This window comes from Rhincodon typus, chromosome 6 (assembly GCF_021869965.1).
Source record: "Rhincodon typus isolate 14 chromosome 6, sRhiTyp1.1, whole genome shotgun sequence".
Lineage (NCBI taxonomy): Eukaryota > Metazoa > Chordata > Chondrichthyes > Orectolobiformes > Rhincodontidae > Rhincodon > Rhincodon typus.
Window position 1 is genome coordinate 39,117,461 of NC_063337.1, and position 22,691 is coordinate 39,140,151.

The following is a 22,691-nucleotide window of genomic DNA, read 5'->3' on the forward strand; positions in this document are numbered from 1 at the left end:
ACAGGATGTTTCTCCTGCATGTGACAATCAAGAACATAGTGTCAGAATAAAAGTACGACAATTTAAGACTGAAATGAGGAGGAATTTTTTCTGAAGGTTGAGTCTTTGACACTCCTTGCCATAGAGGACTGTTGGGGCAGAGTCCTTGTGTAAATTTGAGCAAGAGATAGAAAGACCCATTCTTGATCAATAATGAGTCAAGAATTATGTGCAAAAAACAGGAAAGTAGACGTGTGGACTGTCGGATTCACCATGATCCTACTGAATGGCAGAGTAGATTCAAGGGGACAAATGGCCCACTCCTGTTTCTATTTCTTATGATCTTGTGAAGGAAAATAAGATCTGAAGAGGAAATAGGGAGGTTAGAAAAGGATATAGATAGCTTTGGCAAATAAGCAAAAATCTGACAAATCAAGTGTAATATGAGAAAATGTGAAATTGTTAATTTTGGGAGGAAACATATTCTCTCAATGGTGAGAGATTGCAGATCTGACACGCAGAGGAATCTGGGTAACCAAGTGCATGATTCATACAAGATCAGTATTCAGGTACAGCAATAATTAGGAAAGTAAATAGAATGTTATTGTTTATTTATGCCTTGGTTATTTAGAGCATTGATGAGACTACAGCTGGAGTAATTTGCGCAGCACTGGTCTGCCTATATAAGGAAGGGCTGAAATGTGTTGGAGGCAGTTCAGAAATGATGTACTGGACGAATACCTGGAATGGGTGGATTGTCTAATGAGGTAATGAGAGGTAAAACAGGCTTGTACCCATTGAAGTTCATAAGAGTTGGAGGTGACTTGATTGGAACATACAAGGGCCTGAAGGGACTTCATAGATCATAGAATCCTTACATTGTGGAAGCAGGCCATACAGCCCATCGAGCCCACTCTGTCCTGCTGAAGAGCGTCCCAACTTCTCCCTGTAACCCTGCCTTCCCCATGGCTAACCCACCTAGCCTGCACATCCCTGGACACTATGGGCAATTTAGTATGGTCAATCAAACTAAACTGCACATCTTTGGACTGTGGGAAGAAACTGAAGCACCCGGACATGGGGAGAATGTGCAAACTCCACACAGACAGTTGCCCGAGGGTGGAACTGAACTGAACTTGACAGTGAGGATGTGGAAAGGATATATCCCCTGGTAAGAGAATCTGGAAGTAGGGTACAATATTTATAAATAAGGGGTCACCAATTTAATAGATAGGAGGATTTTTTTCTCTCAGAGGGTTGAGTGTCTTTGGAACCCTTTTCTTCAAAAGGCAGTAGAATCTTTGAAAATATTTTTAAGTAGAGGTAGACAGCTTCTTCATGTGCAAAGGAGTGAAAGGTTTTCAGGGTATGCAGGAATATGAACTTAAGGTTAAAATTAGAACTGCCATGATCCTTCTGAACTGCAGAGGAAGCTCAGAACGGCTTAGTGGCCTGTTGCTACTATTAATTTGTATGTTCATATGTCATACAGTAGAATTAGAATGTGGTAGAACCCTACAGCTAAGAGATTCCATAACCAATGGATTAGATTGAAGCTCTGTAGTCCTGTCACATTCAGTTGTGAATGATGGTGGACAATTAAACAACCACTTGCAGTGGGAGTCTCCACAAAGTTCTCCATCCTCACTGATGTTGGAACTCAGCACATCATGGAAAAGACAAGGCTCTAGCATTCACAAACAGTTTCAGTCAGAACTGCTCCGTGGATAATCTATCTCTGCTTCCTCCTGAGGTCCACACATCATGGATGTCAATCTTTAGCCAACTTGTTTCACTCTATGAGATATCAAAAAATGTCTGAAGCCAATGAATACAGCAAAGGTTATGAGACCCAACTTTATTGTGGCAATGGTATCATGTCTAACTGCGGAAATTTGGTGAGTTGGAGTGTATTTCTCTGTGCTGTAGACCTGTATGATTCTAAGATGGCGTGTATTCCAGAACTAGCCGCAACTCAAGCCAGACTGCTCTAGTACAGCTGCAACACTGGCATCTAACAGACAACATGAAATCTTGCCCAGGTACGTCCTATACACAAAAAGCTGGACAATTCCAATTGGGCTAACTATCCACCAACAATCTCCCTCTATGCTTGATCATCAACAAAGCAATGAAAGGTGTTTTCGACAGTGCTTTCAAGCAACACCTATAGAGCAATAATCCATAGTTTGAGTTTCATCAAGGCCACTCAACTCCTGACCTCACTATAGCCTGGGTTCAAACTTAGATAAAAGAGATGAACTCTAATCATGAGGGAGAACAATTGCTTTTGAAATAAATAAAACACTTGACAAAATGGGGCATCAAGGAGTCCTAGCAAAATTGGAGTCAATGGGAATCGGGGCAGAAATTCTCTGCTGGTTGGAGTCATACCTATCACAAAAAGGTAGTTGCTGCAGTTGGAAATCAAACAAATCAGCAGGACAGCTCTGCAGGAGTTCTTCAGGGTGGTGGCCTAGGTCCAACCACCTTCAGCTGCATCACCAATGATCCTTCCTCCATCATAAGGTCAGAAATGAGGATGTTCATTGATGATTACACAATGTTCAGTAACATTTGCAACTCCTCAGATACTGAACTCGTTCATGTCCTCTGTGGCAAGACGTACGTAATATTCAGGCTAATAAGTGACAAGTCACTGCACCATACATTGTCAGGCAATGACTGTATCCAACAGGGAATTGAAAAAGCTCCGGCTGACATCCAAGCTATCACTGAATCCCTATGTGGTTGCCACTGATCAGAACCTAATCTGGCCAGCCAGATAAGACTCATCAAGTCTTTTTCAATAGCACCCTCCAAGCCTACAAGCACTGCCATTTAGAAGGACAAGGACAGCAGATACATAGGAGCACCACCAGCTGCAAGATCCCCTCCAAATCACACAACACTGTGCCATGGAACTGTATCACTGTTCTTTCACTGTTGCTGGATGCACATCCTGGAACTCCTTCCCAAACTGTTAGTGTAACTACATCACATGGACTGCATCAATTCAAGAAGTCTGTTCACTGCAAACCTTAGGATAATAAACAACTGAATGAGCAACATCCACAGCCTGTGAAAATATTAAAAATGAAAAAATATTTCAAGTAACTAATTTTTTTGTTCATTTTTCTAATTCACTGAGGTTGTTTGGAATTCATTGCTTTTACCCAGGTTATTAATGCTAAAAAAAACAGTAAAGTTGTTTAAAAAGAAGTACCAATTATTATTTGCAAAACTGAGAAAGTGCTTAGTCGTGAGCATATTGTTTACAGGGTTATCTTATAATGTGGGGCATATCTAATCCAGTTCTTATCAAAATTTTCTTTCATGAATTTAACATTCAAATTGTCATATTATGCTAAAATGTTCATAAAATTCAGAGCCACAATGCATTGAAATAGACTCTTAGTGGTATAGAACAGGATCAGTGCAAGCTGTTGAAGATTTTCATCTTCCACTCAGGACAGAATGCCAGTTTTCAAAGGGAACAACAATTTATAATTCATGAGAAGTTGGGTGCTGAAGTGTTGCCATGGAGAAGAGTTACCCTGAGGCTTTTGTTTTAATTGAAAAGGTGTAGTGCCCAGACAAATTCCTTTTGCCTGCACAGAAGGCTGGGCCTTAGACATAAATATATGCTTGCTTCCAGCAACCATAAATGAGCCATATTGCAAGCTAGACTGATCATTTTAAATTGGATGTTGGATGCATAGCACAATAGATTGTGTTGTCCAATTGCAGAATCACACCTATGCATGGGCACCATGTTCTGAGTTTTGTTCTGTTGATGAAGAATACCACTAATGTCATTATTACATAGCCACAGCTTGAAATGACTAGTTTTACTAGTTATTCAAAATTCTGTGACACTGTTTTGAGTAATTTGAGGTTGATTAAACAGTTTTAGCCTCCAAAAATAACAGCCTTTGGGTCATGCGTTTGTGCAGTGTACAGCGAGCAATGACCTTGTTGGGTTTGGTACTATTCTGCATGATAGCTTTGATGTGCCCTATTTAGGATGTTGCCATTAGGCCAATCTTGCAGTGCATGGAGCTATAGGAATCCAATGTTTGTATTCACCAGTGAAAATAGCTTGCAATAGACAGTAGCAGATAACCCATTAGCAGAGTTTTCAACCAGCATGGTGAGGAAGGAAAGTTCATTTAACTGTTGTTTCAAAAACACATGGAAAATGCAGTGAGTGTGTAGGGCAATGACATTATTCAGCCCATTGTTCCTGAACTGGCTTTTTAAATAATGCAGGTATGCAGGGTAAAGATAGAAATACCATTAGATATAAAATTTATTAATTTAGACAATACATACCGTGACTTTAAAAACCTGGGTCTGAACATTTTGATCTGAAACTGAAAAGTGAAACAATACTTAATTAGTAAGTTAAATGAAACAATTCAATCAAATGTGAGAAAACTCTACATCAAATGTCTTTCAGTTAACTCTTTTCTGAAATACAAGGAACATTTGTTTCACATCAACATTATTCAAAGAACAGCAAAGTCATAAAATCCTAAGATAAGGAACAGAATTAGACCATTCAGCCCAACAAGTATGCTCTGTCATTCTATCATGGTTGATATGTTCTTCAACCCCATTCTCCTGCTTTCACCGTTGATCCCCTTACTAATCAAGAAGCTATCTATCTCTGTCCTAAAGACACTCAATGACTTGGCCTTCATAGCCATCTGCGGCAATGAGTTCCACAAATTCACCACGCTCTGACTAAAGAAATTTCTCATCTTGGTTTTAAAGGGTCGTCCCTTCATTCTGAGGCTATGCCCTCGGGTCCTAGTCTCTCCTACTCGTGGAAACATCTTCACCACATCCACTCTATCCAGGTTTCTTGGTATTCTGTACATTTCAATCAGATTCCCCCTACTCCATCCTTCTCAACTCCGAGTATAGATCCGGAATCCTTAACCTTTCCTCATATGACAAGTCCTTCATCCCCATGATCATTCTTGTATGCCTCCTCTGGAACCCCTCCAACACTAGCACATCCTTCCTTAGATATGGGGCCCAAAACAGCTCACAATATTCCAAATGTGGTCTGACCAGAGCTTTATGCAGAGCAGTACCTCTCTGCTTTCGTATTTTAGCTCTCTTGAAATGAATGCTAACATTTCATCTGCCTTACTAACTGCCAAATGAACCTGCATGTTAATCTTAAGAGAATCCTGAAACTAGGACTCTCTGAACTATGACGCAAGACAGTGAAAGCATGAGAGAGTTCAAAATCAGCCTAGGAGGCATTCAAAGATGCAATTAAGCTCTTAAGGCACCATTAACTGTCTTCCACCTCCACCAGTGGATATGTCTGGATTTTATGTGTCCCCTTATTGCCCCTTAGTAGCAATGCATGGCACCACCATAAGATATTTTTGGAAGGGTTACAGTGGCAGTGCACGTGCTTCAGTTATCTTTTGAAAAATTAAATGTTTTTACAGGGATCCAGTCAGGCTTGGATCTCAAAAGGGATTAATTTTTATAGTAAAGAAAGAAACAGATCACTCAACCTTGATCCAATTTATTGAATTGTATGCCACTGCTTCATTCATCAAGAGAATTTATGTGCGCAATCCTTGGGCCGAGGAACATACGTGTCAATTATTTTGAAGCATTAACTTTATTCAGCAGAGAATTAAACAGTCATCTGTTTAAAGAGTTACTGAAAGACATTTGATCAGAAAACAGTGGTTTATTTTGCTATTGTGAAATAAGGAAGATCGGCTAGGGGAGTATGCTGATATGGTTTAATAAACTGAGGAACGAAGTGAAAACTTTCATGGACAGGAAGGGAAAACTTGTGGCTGAGTTGAGTGATCACAACTGACTGTGTGACTTAGCATTCATAGTTGACATTATGCAGTACCCAACTAAGTTCAATATCAAATTGCAAGGGCCTAATCAGTTTCTTACTTCTCTCCTTTCACACGTGAAATCATTTGAAGCCAAATTAAAGCTCTCGCAAATGCAGCTGGAGAAAGCTAACGCAGTGCATTTTCCTAGCCTCCATGGAAAAAAACCTCACAACAACAGAGCAGTACACAGAGGTGTGTGTGAAAATTAGCTACAGAAATTTTGTGCATGTTTTAATGCCTAACAATAAAACAACTCTAATTAAATACTTTGCCAAACAATTCGATGTCAAAGCAGCCAATGTACCTGAAAACTTCCAACTGTAAAGTAACAGTGAACTGAAGGCCAAATACAGTAAAATAAGAAGTTTTGCAGAGGCTGGTATTTTGAAACAAAAACAGAAATTGCTGGAGAAATTCAGCAGATTTGGCAGCATCTGTGGACAGAAAGGAGAGTTAACGTTCCAGAGTCTAGTGAAGGAGGGTCACTGGACTTGAAACATTAACTCTGCTTTCTCTCTACAGATACTCCCAAATATAGTAATCTGCCTCTATTGATTTTACACAGGCTATATGCTGACACCTTTACATTGGCGAGACTGCTTTGTGCAACAACTGCACTGTGTCCATAGGAATGACCTTAGCCTTCCAATTGCTTGCCATTTGAATAAACCACCTTGCTCTCAAGCTAACATTTCTGTCCTGGGCCTGCTGCAATGTTCCAAAGAAGCATGACACAAGTTTGAGAAACACCTCTTCTTTCTGCATAGGCGTTTACAGCCTCTAAGGCTTAATACTGAATTCTACGACTTCAGAGGTTGACTGCATGATGTCTGTTCTCCATTTTTCTTACATTTACTCTCTTCTGCCCCCAACATCACAGTCTTGACTTGTTTTTGTGTTATTTACTTTGCTCTCAGTTCAAAAGATCCATTCTCGCCCTTTCACATCCTAACTTATATCCATTTTACATCTGTTTTTTCCTTTCGCCACCATTAACAACACATTTGTACTTTGGACTGCTCTCCACATCATCTCTTCCCTCCACCGCATCTGTCAAAAATATACTTTAAAAAATTCCAAACCCTTTTAGTTCTGAAGAAGAGTCATACTCTTGGCTAATGGGTTTTCTTCTGTGCTGTTTACTTCTATGACTCTACACAGGACTTGAAACTTTAATTCTGTTTCTCTCTGCACAGATGCTGCCAGATTAGCTGAGTTTCTCCAGCATTTTCTGTTTTTGTTTTAGAGTTCGCGCACCTGCAGTATTTTGCTTTTATGTATGTAAATACCACTGACCTTCCAAACCTGAGGAGACATGCACTGAGAACTGTATCACTGCTCAGAGCTACACAGAAAAATTAGCGAAGAGCTGCCTCTTTTCCAGATTAATAAGCAGGAATTTGGAACAACAGTTGCGATTAGCAACATCTTCATGACCAACAGACATAAGAACGCTCACTAAGGCAAAACATCTGCAACCACTGCAATAAAGTAGAAGGTGAATTGAATGCATGTGTTTTCTCTTTCAAAAAGAAAACTAAATTATTTTTCTGCATGTGTGGCCTTCGATTGATTTTATTCTCTAGTTACTGTTACCTGATAGGAAAAGAGCTCCCACCTCTGTTGTATACAGTACTGCAGATGTAGTCTCATCAATGCCCTGTATAATTGAAGCGTAATATCTCTGCTTTTGTATTCAGTTCCCCTCACAATAAATGATCGCATTCTATTAGCCTTCCTAATTACTCACTGTATTCATATGCAAACCTTTGCAAATCATGCACCAGGAGACCCAGATCATAAAAAGTTGAGTCCCCGGCATTGATCCCTGTAGCACACCACTTGTTATATCAGGAGAAATTAAGGTATTCAAAACTATGAGAGGTTTTAAGGGCAACTAGATGATATAAATTTAAGCTATTTGACAAAGAAGGGGAATGAGGAGATTTTTTTTAAAATCAAGATTTATGACATTTACTGTCTAAAGGATGGTGAACAAAGATTTAATAATGTTCAAAAGAAAATTCTGCATATCCTTTTAGAAGGAAAACATTGCACAGCAATGAACAGATACAGGAAAACCTAATTAAAAACAGTACATCTTTTCAACAGATGGCATAAGTATCAAAAAATCCCAAAAGAACTGCATTAGATGGAGATCAGGAACAAAAACAAAAACAGAAATTGCTGGAAAAACTCAGTAAGTCTGGCAGCATATGTGGAGAGTTGATGTTTTGGGTCCAGCGACCCTTCTTCAGAACTCAAGTACTTTGGGCTGAATGACCTCCTCGTGTTGCATGATCCTACAAGTTTTGTTTCACTGTTCAACAAGCTTTCATGTGAGTTGCATTGAGTAACATTAGTCAGCAATGACATAAACAAAAACCAAAAGAACTGCGGATGCTGTAAATCAGGAACAAAAACAAAGTTGCTGGAAAAGCTCAGCAGGTCTGGCAGCATCTGTGGAGGAGAAAACAGAGTTAACGTTTCGGGTCCAGTGACCCTTCCTCAGAAGAGGAGAGGATAGGTGGAGAGGAAACAGACAGGTCGAAGAGGCGGGGATGGAGCCAGTAAAGGTGAGTGTAGGTGGGGAGTTAGGGAGGGGAAAGGTCAGTCCAGGGAGGACGGACAGGTCAAGAGGGCGGATGACGCGAGTAGGTAGGAAATGGGGGTGGGGCTTGAGGTGGGAAGAGGGGATAGGTGGGAGGAAGAACAGGTTAGGGAGGCGGGGACGAGCTGGACGGGCTTTGGGATGCGGTAGGGGGAGGGGAGATTTTGAAGCTTGTGAAATCCACATTGATACCGTTGGGCTGCAGGGTTCCCAAGCGGAATATGAGTTGCTGTTCCTGCAACCTTCGAGTGGCATCATTGTGGCACTGCAGGAGGCCCAGGATGGACATGTCGTCTGAGGAATGGGAGGGGGAGTTGAAATGGTTTGCGACTGGGAGGTGCAGTTGTTTATTGCGAACCGAGCGTAAGTGTTCTGCAAAGCGGTCCCCGAGCCTCCGCTTGGTTTCCTCGATGTAGAGGAGACCACAACGGGTACAGCGGACGCAGTATACCACACTGGCAGATGTGCAGGTGAACATCTGCTTGATGTGGAAAGTCTTCTTGGGGCTTGGGATGGGGGTGAGGGAGGAGATATGGGGTCAGGTGTAGCACTTCCTGCGGCCCATTGTCTCCGCCTGCTCCTGCCCCACCGAACTTATCTCCAACTATCTGGACTCCATTTTCTCCCCGTTGGTGCAGGAACTCCCTACCTATGTCCGCGACACCACCCACGCCCTCCACCTCCTCCAGAACTTCCAATTCCCCGGTCCCCAACATCTCATCTTTACCATGGACGTCCAGTCCCTATACACCTGCATTCCCCCTACAGATGGCCTAAAGGCCCTCCGCTTCTTCCTGTCCCGCAGGCCCAACCAGTCCCCCTCCACTGACACCCTCATCCACTTAGCCGAACCCGTCCTCACCCTCACCAATTTCTCTTTCAATTCCTCCCACTTCCTACAGACAAAGGGAGTGGCCATGGGTACCCGCATGGGCCCAAGCTACGCCTGCCTCTTTGTAGGTTACGTGGAACAATCCCTCTTCCGTACCTACACTGGCCCTAAACCCCACCTCTTCCTCCATTACATTGATGACTGTATCGGCGCCGCCTCGTGCTCCCATGAGGAGCTCGAACAGTTCATCCACTTCACCAACACCTTCCACCCCAACCTTAAGTTCACCTGGACATCTCTAATACCTCTCTCTCCATCCTGGACCTCTCTGTTTCCATCTCTGGCAACCAGCTGGAACCTGATATCCATTTTAAGCCCACCGACTCCCACAGCTACCTAGAATTCACCTCCTCCTACCCACCTTCCTGCAAAAATGCCATCCCCTATTCCCAATTCCTTCGCCTCCACCGCATCTGCTCCCAGGATGAGGCATTCCACTCCCGTACATCTCAGTTGTCCTCGTTTTTCAAGGACTGCAACTTCCCCCCCTCAGTGGTCGAGAACGCCCTCAACCGTGTCTCCCACATTTCCCGCAACTCATCCCTCACATCAAGTCCCCGCAATAAGAACCAAAAAAGAATCCCCCTTGTCCTCACGTACCACCCCACCAACCTCCGGATCCAACGCATCATCCTCCGACACTTTCGCCATCTGCAATCCGACCCCACCACCAAAGACATCTTTCCCTCCCCACCCTTATCTGCTTTCCGGAGGGACCACTCTCTCCGTGACTCCCTTGTCCGCTCCACACTCCCCTCCAGGCCCACCACACCCGGCACTTTTCCCTGCAACCGCAGGAAGTGCTACACCTGCCCCTACACCTCCTCCCTCACCCCCATCCGAGGCCCCAAGAAGACTTTCCACATCAAGCAGAGGTTCACCTGCACCTCTGCCAATGTGGTATACTGCATCCGCTGTACCCGGTGTGGCCTCCTCTACATCGGGGAAACCAAGCGGAGGCTCGGGGACCGCTTTGCAGAACACCTATGCTCGGTTCGCAATAAACAACTGCACCTCCCAGTCGCGAACCATTTCAACTCCCCCTCCCATTCCTCATACGACATGTCCATCCTGGGCCTCCTGCAGTGCCACAACGATGCCACCCGAAGGTTGCAGGAACAGCAACTCATATTCTGCTTGGGAACCCTGCAGCCCAACGGTATCAATGTGGATTTCACAAGCTTCAAAATCTCCCCTCCCCTGACCGCATCCCAAAACCAGTCCAGCTCATCCCTGCCTCCCTAACCTGTTCTTCCTCCCACCTCTCCCCTTCTCCCACCTCAAGCCCCACCCCCATCTCCTACCTACTAACCTCATCCCACTCCCTTAACCTGTCCGTCCTCCCTGGACTGACCTATCCCCTCCCTAACTCCCCACCTACACTCACCTTTACTGGCTCCATCCCCGCCTCTTCGACCTGTCTGTTTCCTCTCCACCTATCCTCTCCTCTATCCATCTTCTATCCACCTCCCCCTCTCTCCCTATTTATTTCAGAAGCCCCTTCCCCTCCCCCATTTCTGATGAAGGGTCTAGGCCCGAAACGTCAGCCTTTCTGCTCCTATGATGCTGCTTGACCTGCTGTGTTCATCCACCTCTGCACCTTGTTGTCTCTTATTGTAAAAAGATGATTTTTAACTGATAGCAAAACAGAAACACAAAGTCCTAATTTACACACACGCACGCACGCACACACACACATACCCCACACACACATCCCAGGAGGACTCCGGGTTGTGGACACATTGATTTTCAACCTTTCATTCACTAATTGAGGATTCACCCTTTTAGTGGTCCTCAAGGTTGTTTTTCTCTTTTTCCTTTTGAAAAGGTAATTTGCAGAATGGCTAGCTGGTTGAAATGTTCTTTACCTTCTCCACTCATAGATTGGTGAGACAGAGAGGGAAAATGTTTTCTCATGCTGATGTTTCTGCTGTATCGTCCAAACACAATGCTATAAACACTCTCCCCAGAATCAGTCAAGAAGTTGTTACTATGCTGAGTACTCCTGAACATACACAGTTGTTCCTGACTGAAAAACCAAACTCAGTCTGTCACTGGGCAAAACTGCCCTGGACACATACCCATGGAGCTAAAAATACTTTGCTTGACACTTTATTTTACATGTATCAATATATACTTTCATTCAATTCTTTTCATTTTTGTGAATTTGCTAGCTTATAATCACATTTTTTTTCGGAAAAGTGTTCCACATTTATTGCTTCTACTATGCACACTCTTGGGTGTTAGTAGACACAGTCTAATACATTACTGGTTACATTGCAATTGACTAACCTTTCCCTCGAACTCTGACAAATGATTGTACCCCTGCAATTAAGAATATCGTAAATGTGGACTGCTGACATCTAAATGGTTGACCTCAATTTTGCACTGTAATCTGGCAGGAGTATTCAACTGCAAATATAAGTAAATATCTCTGAATAGAGTGCAATTACATGTTCTTTCAAGAAAGAGCTTACCCATATTCAGATTTTCAGGACCTTTTTGTGTAGACATGTTGGGTTCATTTTGCTGACAATAGAACTGCAGGAGACATTGCTGATTACAAAAATGCTTCATTTCTCCCCGCCACTGAACTGATTCAGCCAAATCTCTCTGAGCTTTACAGCAGTCACATCTTGCAGCCTAAAAATGAAAAAAGATATTAATTAATTCAGGAAAATTGAAAATTTTGAATTACACTGCAATTACTTAAAAGATATGGTCATCCATGCTTTCAAACAACCTTGTGATACAATGCTGGTTTCATTTTCAATCTGCTTAAAAGATTCCACTGAAACCTCCAATCATTTTGCACATCTAATAGTTTGTCTAAATGGCACAAGTGGTAACCTTCTTTGTCACACATCTAGTTTGTATTTTTCCATAAATCATACTTATATAAGGTCAAAAATCCTATGACACCAGACTTTAATCCAAGAGGTTTATTTGAAGACACAAGCTTTCGGAGTCTCGCTCCTTCTTCAAGTGTCAGTGACTATAACCTGATATCGTGTGATTTTTGACCATGTCCACCCCAGTCCAACACCGGCACCTCCACATCATACTTAGATAAAAAATTAACATTTAAAGTAATGATATTGCTGACTAGTTTTATGTAAAGTAAGCCACCTTTCAAGAATTAGATAAATATTTTCAAGAAAATTGCCTTTATTAGAAATACATAATATAAAATTCTTACTAAAAGCAACTAAGCAATAACAAACTGTTTGTAGATATCATAAATATACAAAAATTACATTGCTTCCTTTGATTTATCATCTATTCCTATTACGGTACCATGCATTTATCTGTATGTTAAAATGCCACTTACAAGGGAATATGAAAATGAAAGCTGCAGAGGTATATTCATTTGAAAATTACACACATATCAACCTTCACTAAACTTACTTTGCTGTGCTACAGACAATTACAAATGGAATTGACACTGTGGCAAATAGATTAGTTAAAGTAAATCTTGTTCTGATTATGCTTTTATGTAGCATATAAAAACTAGTTACCCACTTCTTATTTTGTAACATTATCATTGTGAAAATTGTATCCTTGAGGATTGTATCACCATTACAAAGGTCATTGCATCTGTTCATTTTACTTAATCTACTCCACAATGTTTATCCATGTTCATTCCATCATATGCCAGTTACACAAATTAAGGACTAGATTTAACAGCATAAGCTGTTTGCAATCCATGTGGCAATTCTGATTATAAATGTAAATTTGACATAAGGAAAAATGTTTAAAAAATCTAGGTAAAAAAATAAACTTCACTAACCTTAAAATACCAGTCTATAAACTTTTTACAACAATCGTCGCTACAAAAATCTCTTGCTTTTCCATCAATTTCTTTAGCCGCTGCGCGCTTACACATCTGGGAGCAGTAGCTGCAGGTAACACAGCGCAGACCCAAACGTTTTGCGAAGTCCTGCTTATACAGAAGCTTACAGCCTGAAAACCGAGTTGATTATTTTTAAGCAATCTTCCTTTCATGTAAACAAGCAAGTTACTTAAAATTGGCTAAAAACCCACATTCATAGGTTACATAGAGAGATAAAGGTATTTTCCCACACAAAAGATGAAATCTTTACTTAGTCTTTTTAAAGATTTTTCAGCCCTGGCAGTATGCACTTCCACTTTGGTTTATCAATTGCAATAAAATGTATAAATTACACAGAACTCTTTCCACAAAAGGCTATTGATGTTGAATAAACTGATCCAAGGGGTGAATGGTCAACTCCCGACCCTATGTTCTCATATTAAATATACAAGATTAAAAAACAATTCGAATCAAACAGAAAATTGGGAAAAATGTTCAAAATTACTTTTCTCATTACGTCAAATTTAGGCTACATACCATGTAAGACATCCTACCTTCACTACAGAATGCTTTCTTTACTCCTGAGAACTTCACAGTTTCATGTACAGTTTTCTCTTCCTGACAATATTCACAGTAAGACACTATGCAGTGGAGTTTCTTGTAATCCTCACAGCACATTTTACTGCAGAACTGAAATACATGGTTCTGAAAAAAATATAAATTACATTTTTATTTACATTCTTTTTATGCAATAAACTAATCAAAATAGCTAAGGTGCTATGATGAAAGTACTTTTGACATTCCATGTTTAAATCATATTTGGCAGTGCTTGATGGTCTTCCTAAATAAGATTCCATAATTTCAGTCTGAGAATTTTTGGGCGTTTTCTTGGATTTTGTTTTCCTATTTGTCACACCAACAATTTTTCTCACTACCTTAAAAGGTACAGATCATTTTAAAGCTAAGTGAAGGGCTTGGGGATACATGATGGATAGTTAAAATAGGTTGTAGTTTTTAGAACTTATTTCATAAATACCCTGATTTAATTTCATAAATCTAAAGGTCAACCATGTTAGCCCTCCTCCTCGTAAATTCATTTTTTGAAATGTCTGTCTTGCCACTCTCACACAACCATCAAAAACTCTCCATGTATTTCCCTCTCCAAATATGTCTTTACCCTTTCCCAACTCTAACCCTACTTCATCCTTCCCAGTCAGCGTCCACATGGTATGAAACATCTCTTCACATATATAGATAAATTCACTTTCATTTATCATTTTTGAATTCCTGAAGAAAATCAGAGTGGCTGTCCCATAATACTACTCAGAAACCATCTGCAGCTAGTTACAGCACTTACATTAAAATCTATTTCCAGCTTACCTCCCATTCCAATAGTTCTGGCTTAGCACTGAATCCAGTTTTGCAGTAGGTACACTTCAGTTGCACCTCACTTGTAACAACCTGACCATTTGTTGTTGTTTGTACACTGTAAGACTAAAGCATAATCATGATAAATATTATGCCCACATTAATAACTCCTTCCAACTCTCTCCAGATGTATTTTCAAGAGCCCTGGCCTCTATGCAAACAGAAGCCTGTGACCATAAGACTATAAGAGCAGAATTAGGTCATTTGGTCCACTGTGTTGATAGAAATAACAAAATAATAGTCCAGTGCCGGGCCACTGTTAAACATCTGATCTATCAATCCAGATGATAGCAATGACTGGTTGAAGTTCAAACTTACTGCCATTGTAGGCTTATTAGAGGCTTCAAATGTAACATTCTAAAGTGGATAAGAGTCTTCAGCTATGCCTAGGAGCTATTGGTTGTTTAGTGGAAATACAACAGTGGTGTGCTTTAACTGCATCTAAAATGCTAAGAAACATTGAATGTATGCTCATGTCAGGCACAGCATGATTTATCAAGATCAGTGGTCTCCAACACATAGATCATGGCTGACTAGCCGAACATCATGTCTCTGGCAGTCAATCTCACCACCAACCCACAATCCTTCACCTAGCCATCTCTGACTGTTGACTGCACTGCCTGCATTCCCTTGCTAAATGCATGTCGACTGTTGTCATTACATGACTTCTGCTCCCAGAAGTTGCACGGCTAGAGAAAAGTGTACACTGTTAAGAGGCCTTGCCATGTTTCTGTATTGTGTTTCAGTTTGGTCCAAAGGTAAGATTATCGCTGGGTAAAGTAAACTTTTTGATGGCAATGCAAACAAATGAATAAGAAATATTCTAGGAACTGACGTGTGAAGCCAGTATATTACAGTACTAGAAACACAGGAGGCAATTCAGCCCATCATGTCCTCAAGGATTATCTGCAAGTGCAGCTCAACTAGTCCAACTTACCTGCGTGCTCACTATAGACCTACAGTTTCTCTTCCTTCAGCTATTCGTCTAATAGGGCCACGCAGGACAAAAGTATCGGGGGATGTTACTGTGCCCCACTCCAATACCTGAACAACACAAACAACCAAGGGTCCCAGGAACAAATTGCGGCAACAAAAGTGGCCTCCCATGCCTCCACACTTGAAAACAGCCATCAGCATTCAGGACGTTCCAAAGACGTGGACCCAGAGTCCTACTTACAGCATTACCAGCAGAGTAACATAACAAACTACAAATTGAAGCAATAATAATTGCTAATCTTCGACAATCCCAAAAGAAATGAAAAGTCTGCGACTTCCACGCAGAAAGGGAAAGTGAATTTCTGCTCATAACTGTAAAAGATAAGTGCGTTTGACTTATATATCACCAAAATATATTAATAAGTAAAAAGGAGAATTCGGAACAACATCACACAATGATGCACAGTAAATTCAAGAACAGTTTTCCTTTAAATAGCATGCTGTGGATGAAGAGTTGATGAGCTGAAGACAGTTTTGAAAGCACAGGAGGTAAGATTTGCACTGAAACATCACTTCGCTTTTGCCATCTACTGGCAAAACACAAAATTAATTCACAGATGGCAAAGTAATCAAAGAATCAGCGATTATGGCCGCTGACTCTTTACTTAAAGACTTTATGAACAAACAACATACCAGTGCAAGTCACTTGGTGCACAGCAGCAAGGCAAATTTTTTTTTCTCCAAAGACATCTTTCAGCAGCTACGGAGGACCTGAAGGTTTGTCAATGCTTCAAACTGCAGTTTGATTAATTCACTGACATGACTGCCACTGCCCAGCTGTTTGTTTGTTTATTTTTGCATATATGGTTTTAAAGTTTATAATGACTAAAGAGGCTTGATTTCTCACCCTTTGGTCCCTTAAAGAAAGAATAAATGGTGAGGATACCTACAATTAATTCAAAAGGTATGTGCTTGAGAAAAACATTCCAATCAAGAAACTGGTTTCCATAATAACCAGTGGTGCACCATCCATGCTTGATGCAAATGCATCCTTTATCGCATATCTTGCACAAATAATCCTGATTTCCCCTGCTTTGCCAATATTCACTGCAAAACCCACTAGACGCATCAATGAGCAAGTTATTAAAATTTTCTCATGTAATGAAAGCAGTTGTTAAGACTACAAACTGGATTGGTGCAACAGGCCTTCAACATTACTTGTTTAAATCCTAGTTGATGTTGCCTATGGTGAACTACTGCTCCATGCAGATGTGAGGTGGTTAAGTCAAGGGAAAGTCCTGCAAAGACTTTTAGATCTGATGCCTAAAAGCATAATTTTTTTTTAAATCAAGGAATGAAGTACTCAATAAGCTGTCAGACAATGGATGGTTTCTTGACTTCCTTACAGACATAACATTGAAATTGAATGAGCTGAATTGTGAATTACAGGGACAGGATTGAAACTTAACACATAACCAGTCCAGTTAATGCATTCAAATTGAAACTACGTCCGTGGCACTCCCAATTAAACAACAAAACGCTGCAAGACTTCAAGTCTGGAGAAACTAATAGAAAAGAAATCAAAGACAAAAGAAAACTGGTTCTACCCAGAAAACTTATGTGTACCTGAGGAAGTGAACAGAGGATTTCACAAGGCAATTTCAGGAATTAGATGTGATGACACAAATTGCCACGGTTGCCTCAAATCCATTCCTTCAAGCGGACATTGGTGGGTTGGCGACCAAATTCCATCAAATGTTCGATTTACAAAGCAGTTAAGTTGTTACGGAGATAATTACAATACAAGATGATATTCAGCTGATAAAGGGATAGCAATTTTTGAGGACTCAAATAGAGAAATACCCAAAACCATCATCCCATGCTTTTAAAGTAAAAGCTTACTTTGACTCCACATACCTCCGTGAGGTAGCATTCTCCCAAATGAAGATAAACAAGTTAATCTTTTGCATCCACTTGACAGACACCCATTTGATCACTGCATATGACTAGCAATTACAATCCAGACTTCAAGGCACTGGCAGACAATGTGAAGTCACAGATGTCAGAAAGGCTTGGTGAGTAGAAGACAAAATGAATATTTATATATACTTGGTTTTAGATTTATATAGCATTAAAAATGACTGTTTATTCTATATCTTCTTTGGGGCAGATCTTGGATTGCACTTAAATTCGAAAGTTATCTTGTGCTTCAACAGGTTGGAGACCACTGATCCAGACCTTGGATGCATCCTTTCAATAACATTAACACACTTTATCACAGATATACAACAAAACAATCTGTGCAGCTGATGCACAATTTGCTATTTATGGGCAATAACTATTTCAAATTTATTTGTAAATTGAATGTCAATAGTTCAGCATGAACACTATGTATCAGATGTAATAGACGGTAGCTGAACTGCACATTCATACATTTATTCTTGTATTGCATAGGCAAGGCAAAACTGAAAACTTACTCAATCTTTGAAATAGTTCTCTTACGTCAAGCTTTCAATAATGAGACATGAATTACAAATTGATAGTAAATAATTTAGTAACAAAAACAAAACATAAAAACCTGAAATTTAGCCACACAGGTAGAGCTGCAGAAGTTGTACAGTTTTCCATCAGGCATTGTGGCTTGATATTGAGGCAAAGCACTTCTTTTACAGAAGTGGCAAGATCCCATACCTAAAACAAGACCACCAAAACTGCTGTGAGATTTCAAGGTGCAACATGATGACTTCACTGTAAATACTTACAAAATCATAATTGTAACACTAAATATTTATCAAATATGTGCTCATTTCTACTTCATGTAGCTTTTGGCAAGAACATGTCAGGTAGACCTCCTGTTTTGATTCATTATGAGAAATAAAGGGCTAGAAAGTTGAAAGAATTTGATTAACCAGGAAAAGGTACCAAGAAATTCTGGAAAACTGTTGCTGTTGGCTATGATATGCCAAACAAAGGAATACAAAAGGCTTATAAAGCATGATGAGATACAGCATATCATGCAAAAGGTCACATATTCTGCAAGAGATGGAGCTGAGATAATGACCTGAACAGTCAGTGGTAAGAAATACTGGTAAATAAAACACACAATCTAAGATTAGAGGAAAATTGGAAAACTGAGAGGTAAGCTCAGAATAACAAGCAACAATATGTTATTTGACAAGGATCACAGCTGAGTCCAATCCTGATTTCATCCAATGCACATAGTAGGGACGTCCAAATGTTTCTTTAAACAGTCCTTTGAGTGGTCTTTCATAGAGGACTGAAGAGCAAATATAAACAATTATGGTACAAATTCCAAAAGCTAAGATTCAAGGCATGTTTCACTTGTGGAGTAATAGCAATGTGGGTGCCCCAGCACACTAAGGACAACAGCTGTTCAAGCAAGCAGCTCATCGTCACTTGGATGTGGCAATTTGGAATGGGGAATAAATGCTGGCCTATCTAGTGACACCCACATCTGATGAATGAATAAAAGAAACATATGGAATTGTTCAAAAAAAAATCTCTACATGAAGGATTTGCGTTACTTGAAGTACTTGACCATTCAGACAGCTAACGTTTGGGGTTAATCCCTTTTAATTAATCCTTTTGAAATTGATAGCCAATTTTTATTGCTTTCATGTTTTAAAAATTGGAATTACACATTTTTTCTCAACATCCTTTAAACTTGTAACTGTACTGTTTAATAATAATTTATCTGTTTTGTACTGATCCATATAATTTTAACAAGCAAACATTACCTGGGAAGTACAAGAATTAAGACTTGGGTATTGTAAACTGCTAGTAAGCTGCAATATAAGATGAGCTTCAGTTTGGACAAACCAGCAACAGAGGTTACTAAAGAGTGATCAGAAACAGGAGTGTGGCTTATATTTCTACTCCCACACTAATTCTATTCTCCAATTGAGAAATCAATATGGATTCCTTGTGATTGAAATTATTATTTGCTCAGTGGGAAGTTATTCTTTATTTTAAACTATGAGGAATGAAATTGTAAACCGACTCACTTTACATAATTGGACTAACTGAGGAACCACTGGAATAATATATTAATGCCCCTATTGAACAAATTATATAAAATAGGCTAAACAATTTCTCGTTTTAATTATTCCATCCAAAAGTACAACAGAATAAATATAGTGCAGTATTAGTTGGTTCTATAGCCTAAATACAATTGAAGTATTAAACACAACTTGCATTGCAACAGTAATTTGCACGACAGAAAATTGTCTCAAAGTAGATAACTTTAGGCTAGCAAAATAACAGATGCAATGTAAGAGGGTTCGAGAGAAAAGGCATACAATCAAAGTGTGGTGAAAGAGGAGAGCTTTGAGGTTCTGGTAAAGGGAGAGGGATGTGGTAAAGTGAGTGAAAACTAGAGGGTTTCTGAACCACTGTAGTGGCTGAGTCATTATTTTAATGATAAGGAAAATATGTTGCATACTAGGAAGCAAGGCGAGAAGAGATCATCAACAACAGCACGAGGCATGAGGATTAAAACTTTTGAGCTCAACTTAATGGAACATAGGAAACTTTACGAAGATTGAACAAGCAGCGTGTGGAGGAGAATGGTGCGCTTTGCAAGAGTTTAAGGCTGCAGTAGATAGCTAAGATTACAGTCAAACTGTAAGCTCAAGTAAAATTTTATGCATGCATGAAAGGGGAAAAATTAGAGATTCAGGCAGTGAATACCTAGAGGTGGAAAGCACCAATGAATTCTTCATTTGATCTGATTGTTTATTGACCTGCCCTCATATCAAAATTGGCCACATGATAATTCAGGTTTAGTTAAAATTTGCAGGTGATCTAATTAAAGTACACTCTTGAAGTAAAACTATTATGTTGTTAGAAGCTCCATGGTCACAGGCAAAAGTGATTTGGACACTGCAATTGATGGTAAATCTATTATGTTCAGAAGGGAAAGGTTAATTAATTCCTCACAGTTAGTATGCACCATTTTGATTTGCAACACAGACTGTTGTATAATTGAGAATATGGAACTGTAACCATCTGAAATGCCACACAAATCAAATGTTACAAGAGCTCTACATAACATGCCAGATTCATGCAGATGTCATAATTTTCATTGATATCATTGAAAATAATCTTTCCATACTATACATCCTATTCTAAGTTCCCTCTAATGAGCAACTTGTTAAAACACTGCAAGAATAAAGACTCATAAGTACAAAACCTCCTTCTCTGATTATTTAAAATTGAGCAGTTCATGGGTACAACACTCCAACTAATTTAGTTACATTTCATATAAACAAAACAATCTACATTAAATAATTTCACAACATAATTTTGAATTTAAAGATTAAACTTATTAAACAAACCCTAATGATACTGCACTCATTATTGCAGATTAGGTGAATGCATGAACAAAATATCCTATTAAGCTTGTCTGACAGAAAATGTAGGAATAAATTAAAAGACACAACATTTGCCAACATAAATAATGCATACAAAGATGATATAAAGTTGCTTTTTACCTGTTGGTTTTGGGCATCTTGTTTTGTGTACAGACATGCAAGCAACCGAACAGTATGCTTCAATATTCCCACCAGCTTCTACACGCTGAGTCATGTCGAAGCTTCGACATGGAGTTCTGCATGCTGTGCAGGGAATTATTTTACTGCTTCTCTAAAAGCAAGGTAAAATATTTAAGTTGAAGTGGCAAAGTCTGTAAATCTAGAAAATAGTGTTTATTTGATTTAGTACTGAAATGATAGTTTTACTGATCAAAGTTACATCTTGAAAAATTCTCACAAGAAAGAAATACTTTAGATAAACACGAGGCAACTAGAAAGGAAGCAATTCTGATCAAGTGAAATTTAGAATTTTTAATGTGAGGAATTAAAATACTGTTCAGAAAAAATTGGTAATTCAATAAGGTGCTGACTTTGAAACACAGAACAGGAAAATCAATAATTTAATCCTTGTCCTGTGATAAGGTAGCTTGATTTAGTCAGAGCAGCAGTAAGGAAGCCACATGTAGCCACATGTAGCCTAAACATTCCCAGCTCAATGAGGTGCAGGGTAGGAAGAAATTGTTGCCCCAATTGAGGAGTACAGTGGTATAATGGTTGTGTCATTGAACTAATAATCCAGAATCCCAGACTTGGGACGTGGTTAGAATCCCACCATGGCAGATGGAGAAATTGGAATTTAATTCACAAATCTACATTTAAAAATGGTAGCCACATAACCATTGCCAATTTTTGTAAAACCCCATCTGGTTTGGTAAGGTTCTTTAAAAGAGGAAGTCTGCTATCCAAAGTCTAACCTACATGTCACTCCAGACCCCACAACAAGCCCGAATGATAAACTGTTCAAGGGCAACAAATGCTGGCTCAGTTGGTGATGTTGCTCATGAGATATAAGTAAAAAAAGAAATGGGGTTTGTGCTTCTGATCACTATCTAAGGATCTCCTGTATAACAGTATATGTGATAAACTGCAGGCATGGACAGGAATATAAACAACACTGTCAAAAGAATCAAACTGGTGGAGGGAGAAAGATCCGATCATAACTTTCTCCACATGATGTTCTTGAAATGTTAGGAACTACAAGAAATAAGTTGAGAATGACCTGATTGCCATGTTTTCTTCCCTTCTCCATGGATTGGAAGAAGAGGGAATAAAATACCTAGCCTAAAGCTATCAGCTCCACACATACAAATTCAAGAACTTGTTGGAAAAAATACATTACACAAGGAACAACACTGCATTCATAATACCATTAGCTTTGATCATTTAGCTATGAAGAAGCAGCCATTAGAAGCTTCAGTCTCTTATTTTAATAGTTGATGGTCACTTGCGAAAATGTTTACAGCCTTAAAAAAAATAAGATTTCTCAGATTAAAAATTTGGCAGCAGATACGTTGAGATCTTCTGCAAATACTTACCAAGTCAATAATTATAAGCTTTTTCTAATTAGCTCTAAGTTGCCATGGTCCTATATCGTTAGAGATTAATGACTTTTGGTGGTTTAACCTGAGTACCACCACGCTTCAGAAGAGGGGAGAGGTTGAGAAGGATAGACTACATGGTAACTTCAGTTGGTGTAGCAAATGAATCCATGCTGTTGGCATCACTGCATTAC

The 22,691-nt window shown here is 39.7% G+C and overlaps 1 protein-coding gene across 4 annotated transcripts in view; it reads right to left on the reverse strand.

The window, feature by feature from the left end:
- zmym2 (zinc finger, MYM-type 2) overlaps positions 1–22,691 on the reverse strand; it is a 133,105-nt gene that overhangs the window by 47,586 nt on the left and 62,828 nt on the right. For all 4 annotated transcript variants that reach the window (XM_048597679.1, XM_048597680.1, XM_048597681.1 and 1 more), the window contains 7 exons: positions 21,080–21,230; positions 18,145–18,257; positions 14,583–14,696; positions 13,757–13,907; positions 13,161–13,333; positions 11,848–12,013; positions 4,315–4,355 (listed from right to left, as the gene is read on the reverse strand). In XM_048597679.1, coding sequence (XP_048453636.1) covers positions 4,315–4,355; positions 11,848–12,013; positions 13,161–13,333; positions 13,757–13,907; positions 14,583–14,696; positions 18,145–18,257; positions 21,080–21,230 — 909 coding nt within the window. The remainder of the gene's footprint in view (positions 1–4,314; positions 4,356–11,847; positions 12,014–13,160; positions 13,334–13,756; positions 13,908–14,582; positions 14,697–18,144; positions 18,258–21,079; positions 21,231–22,691) is intronic.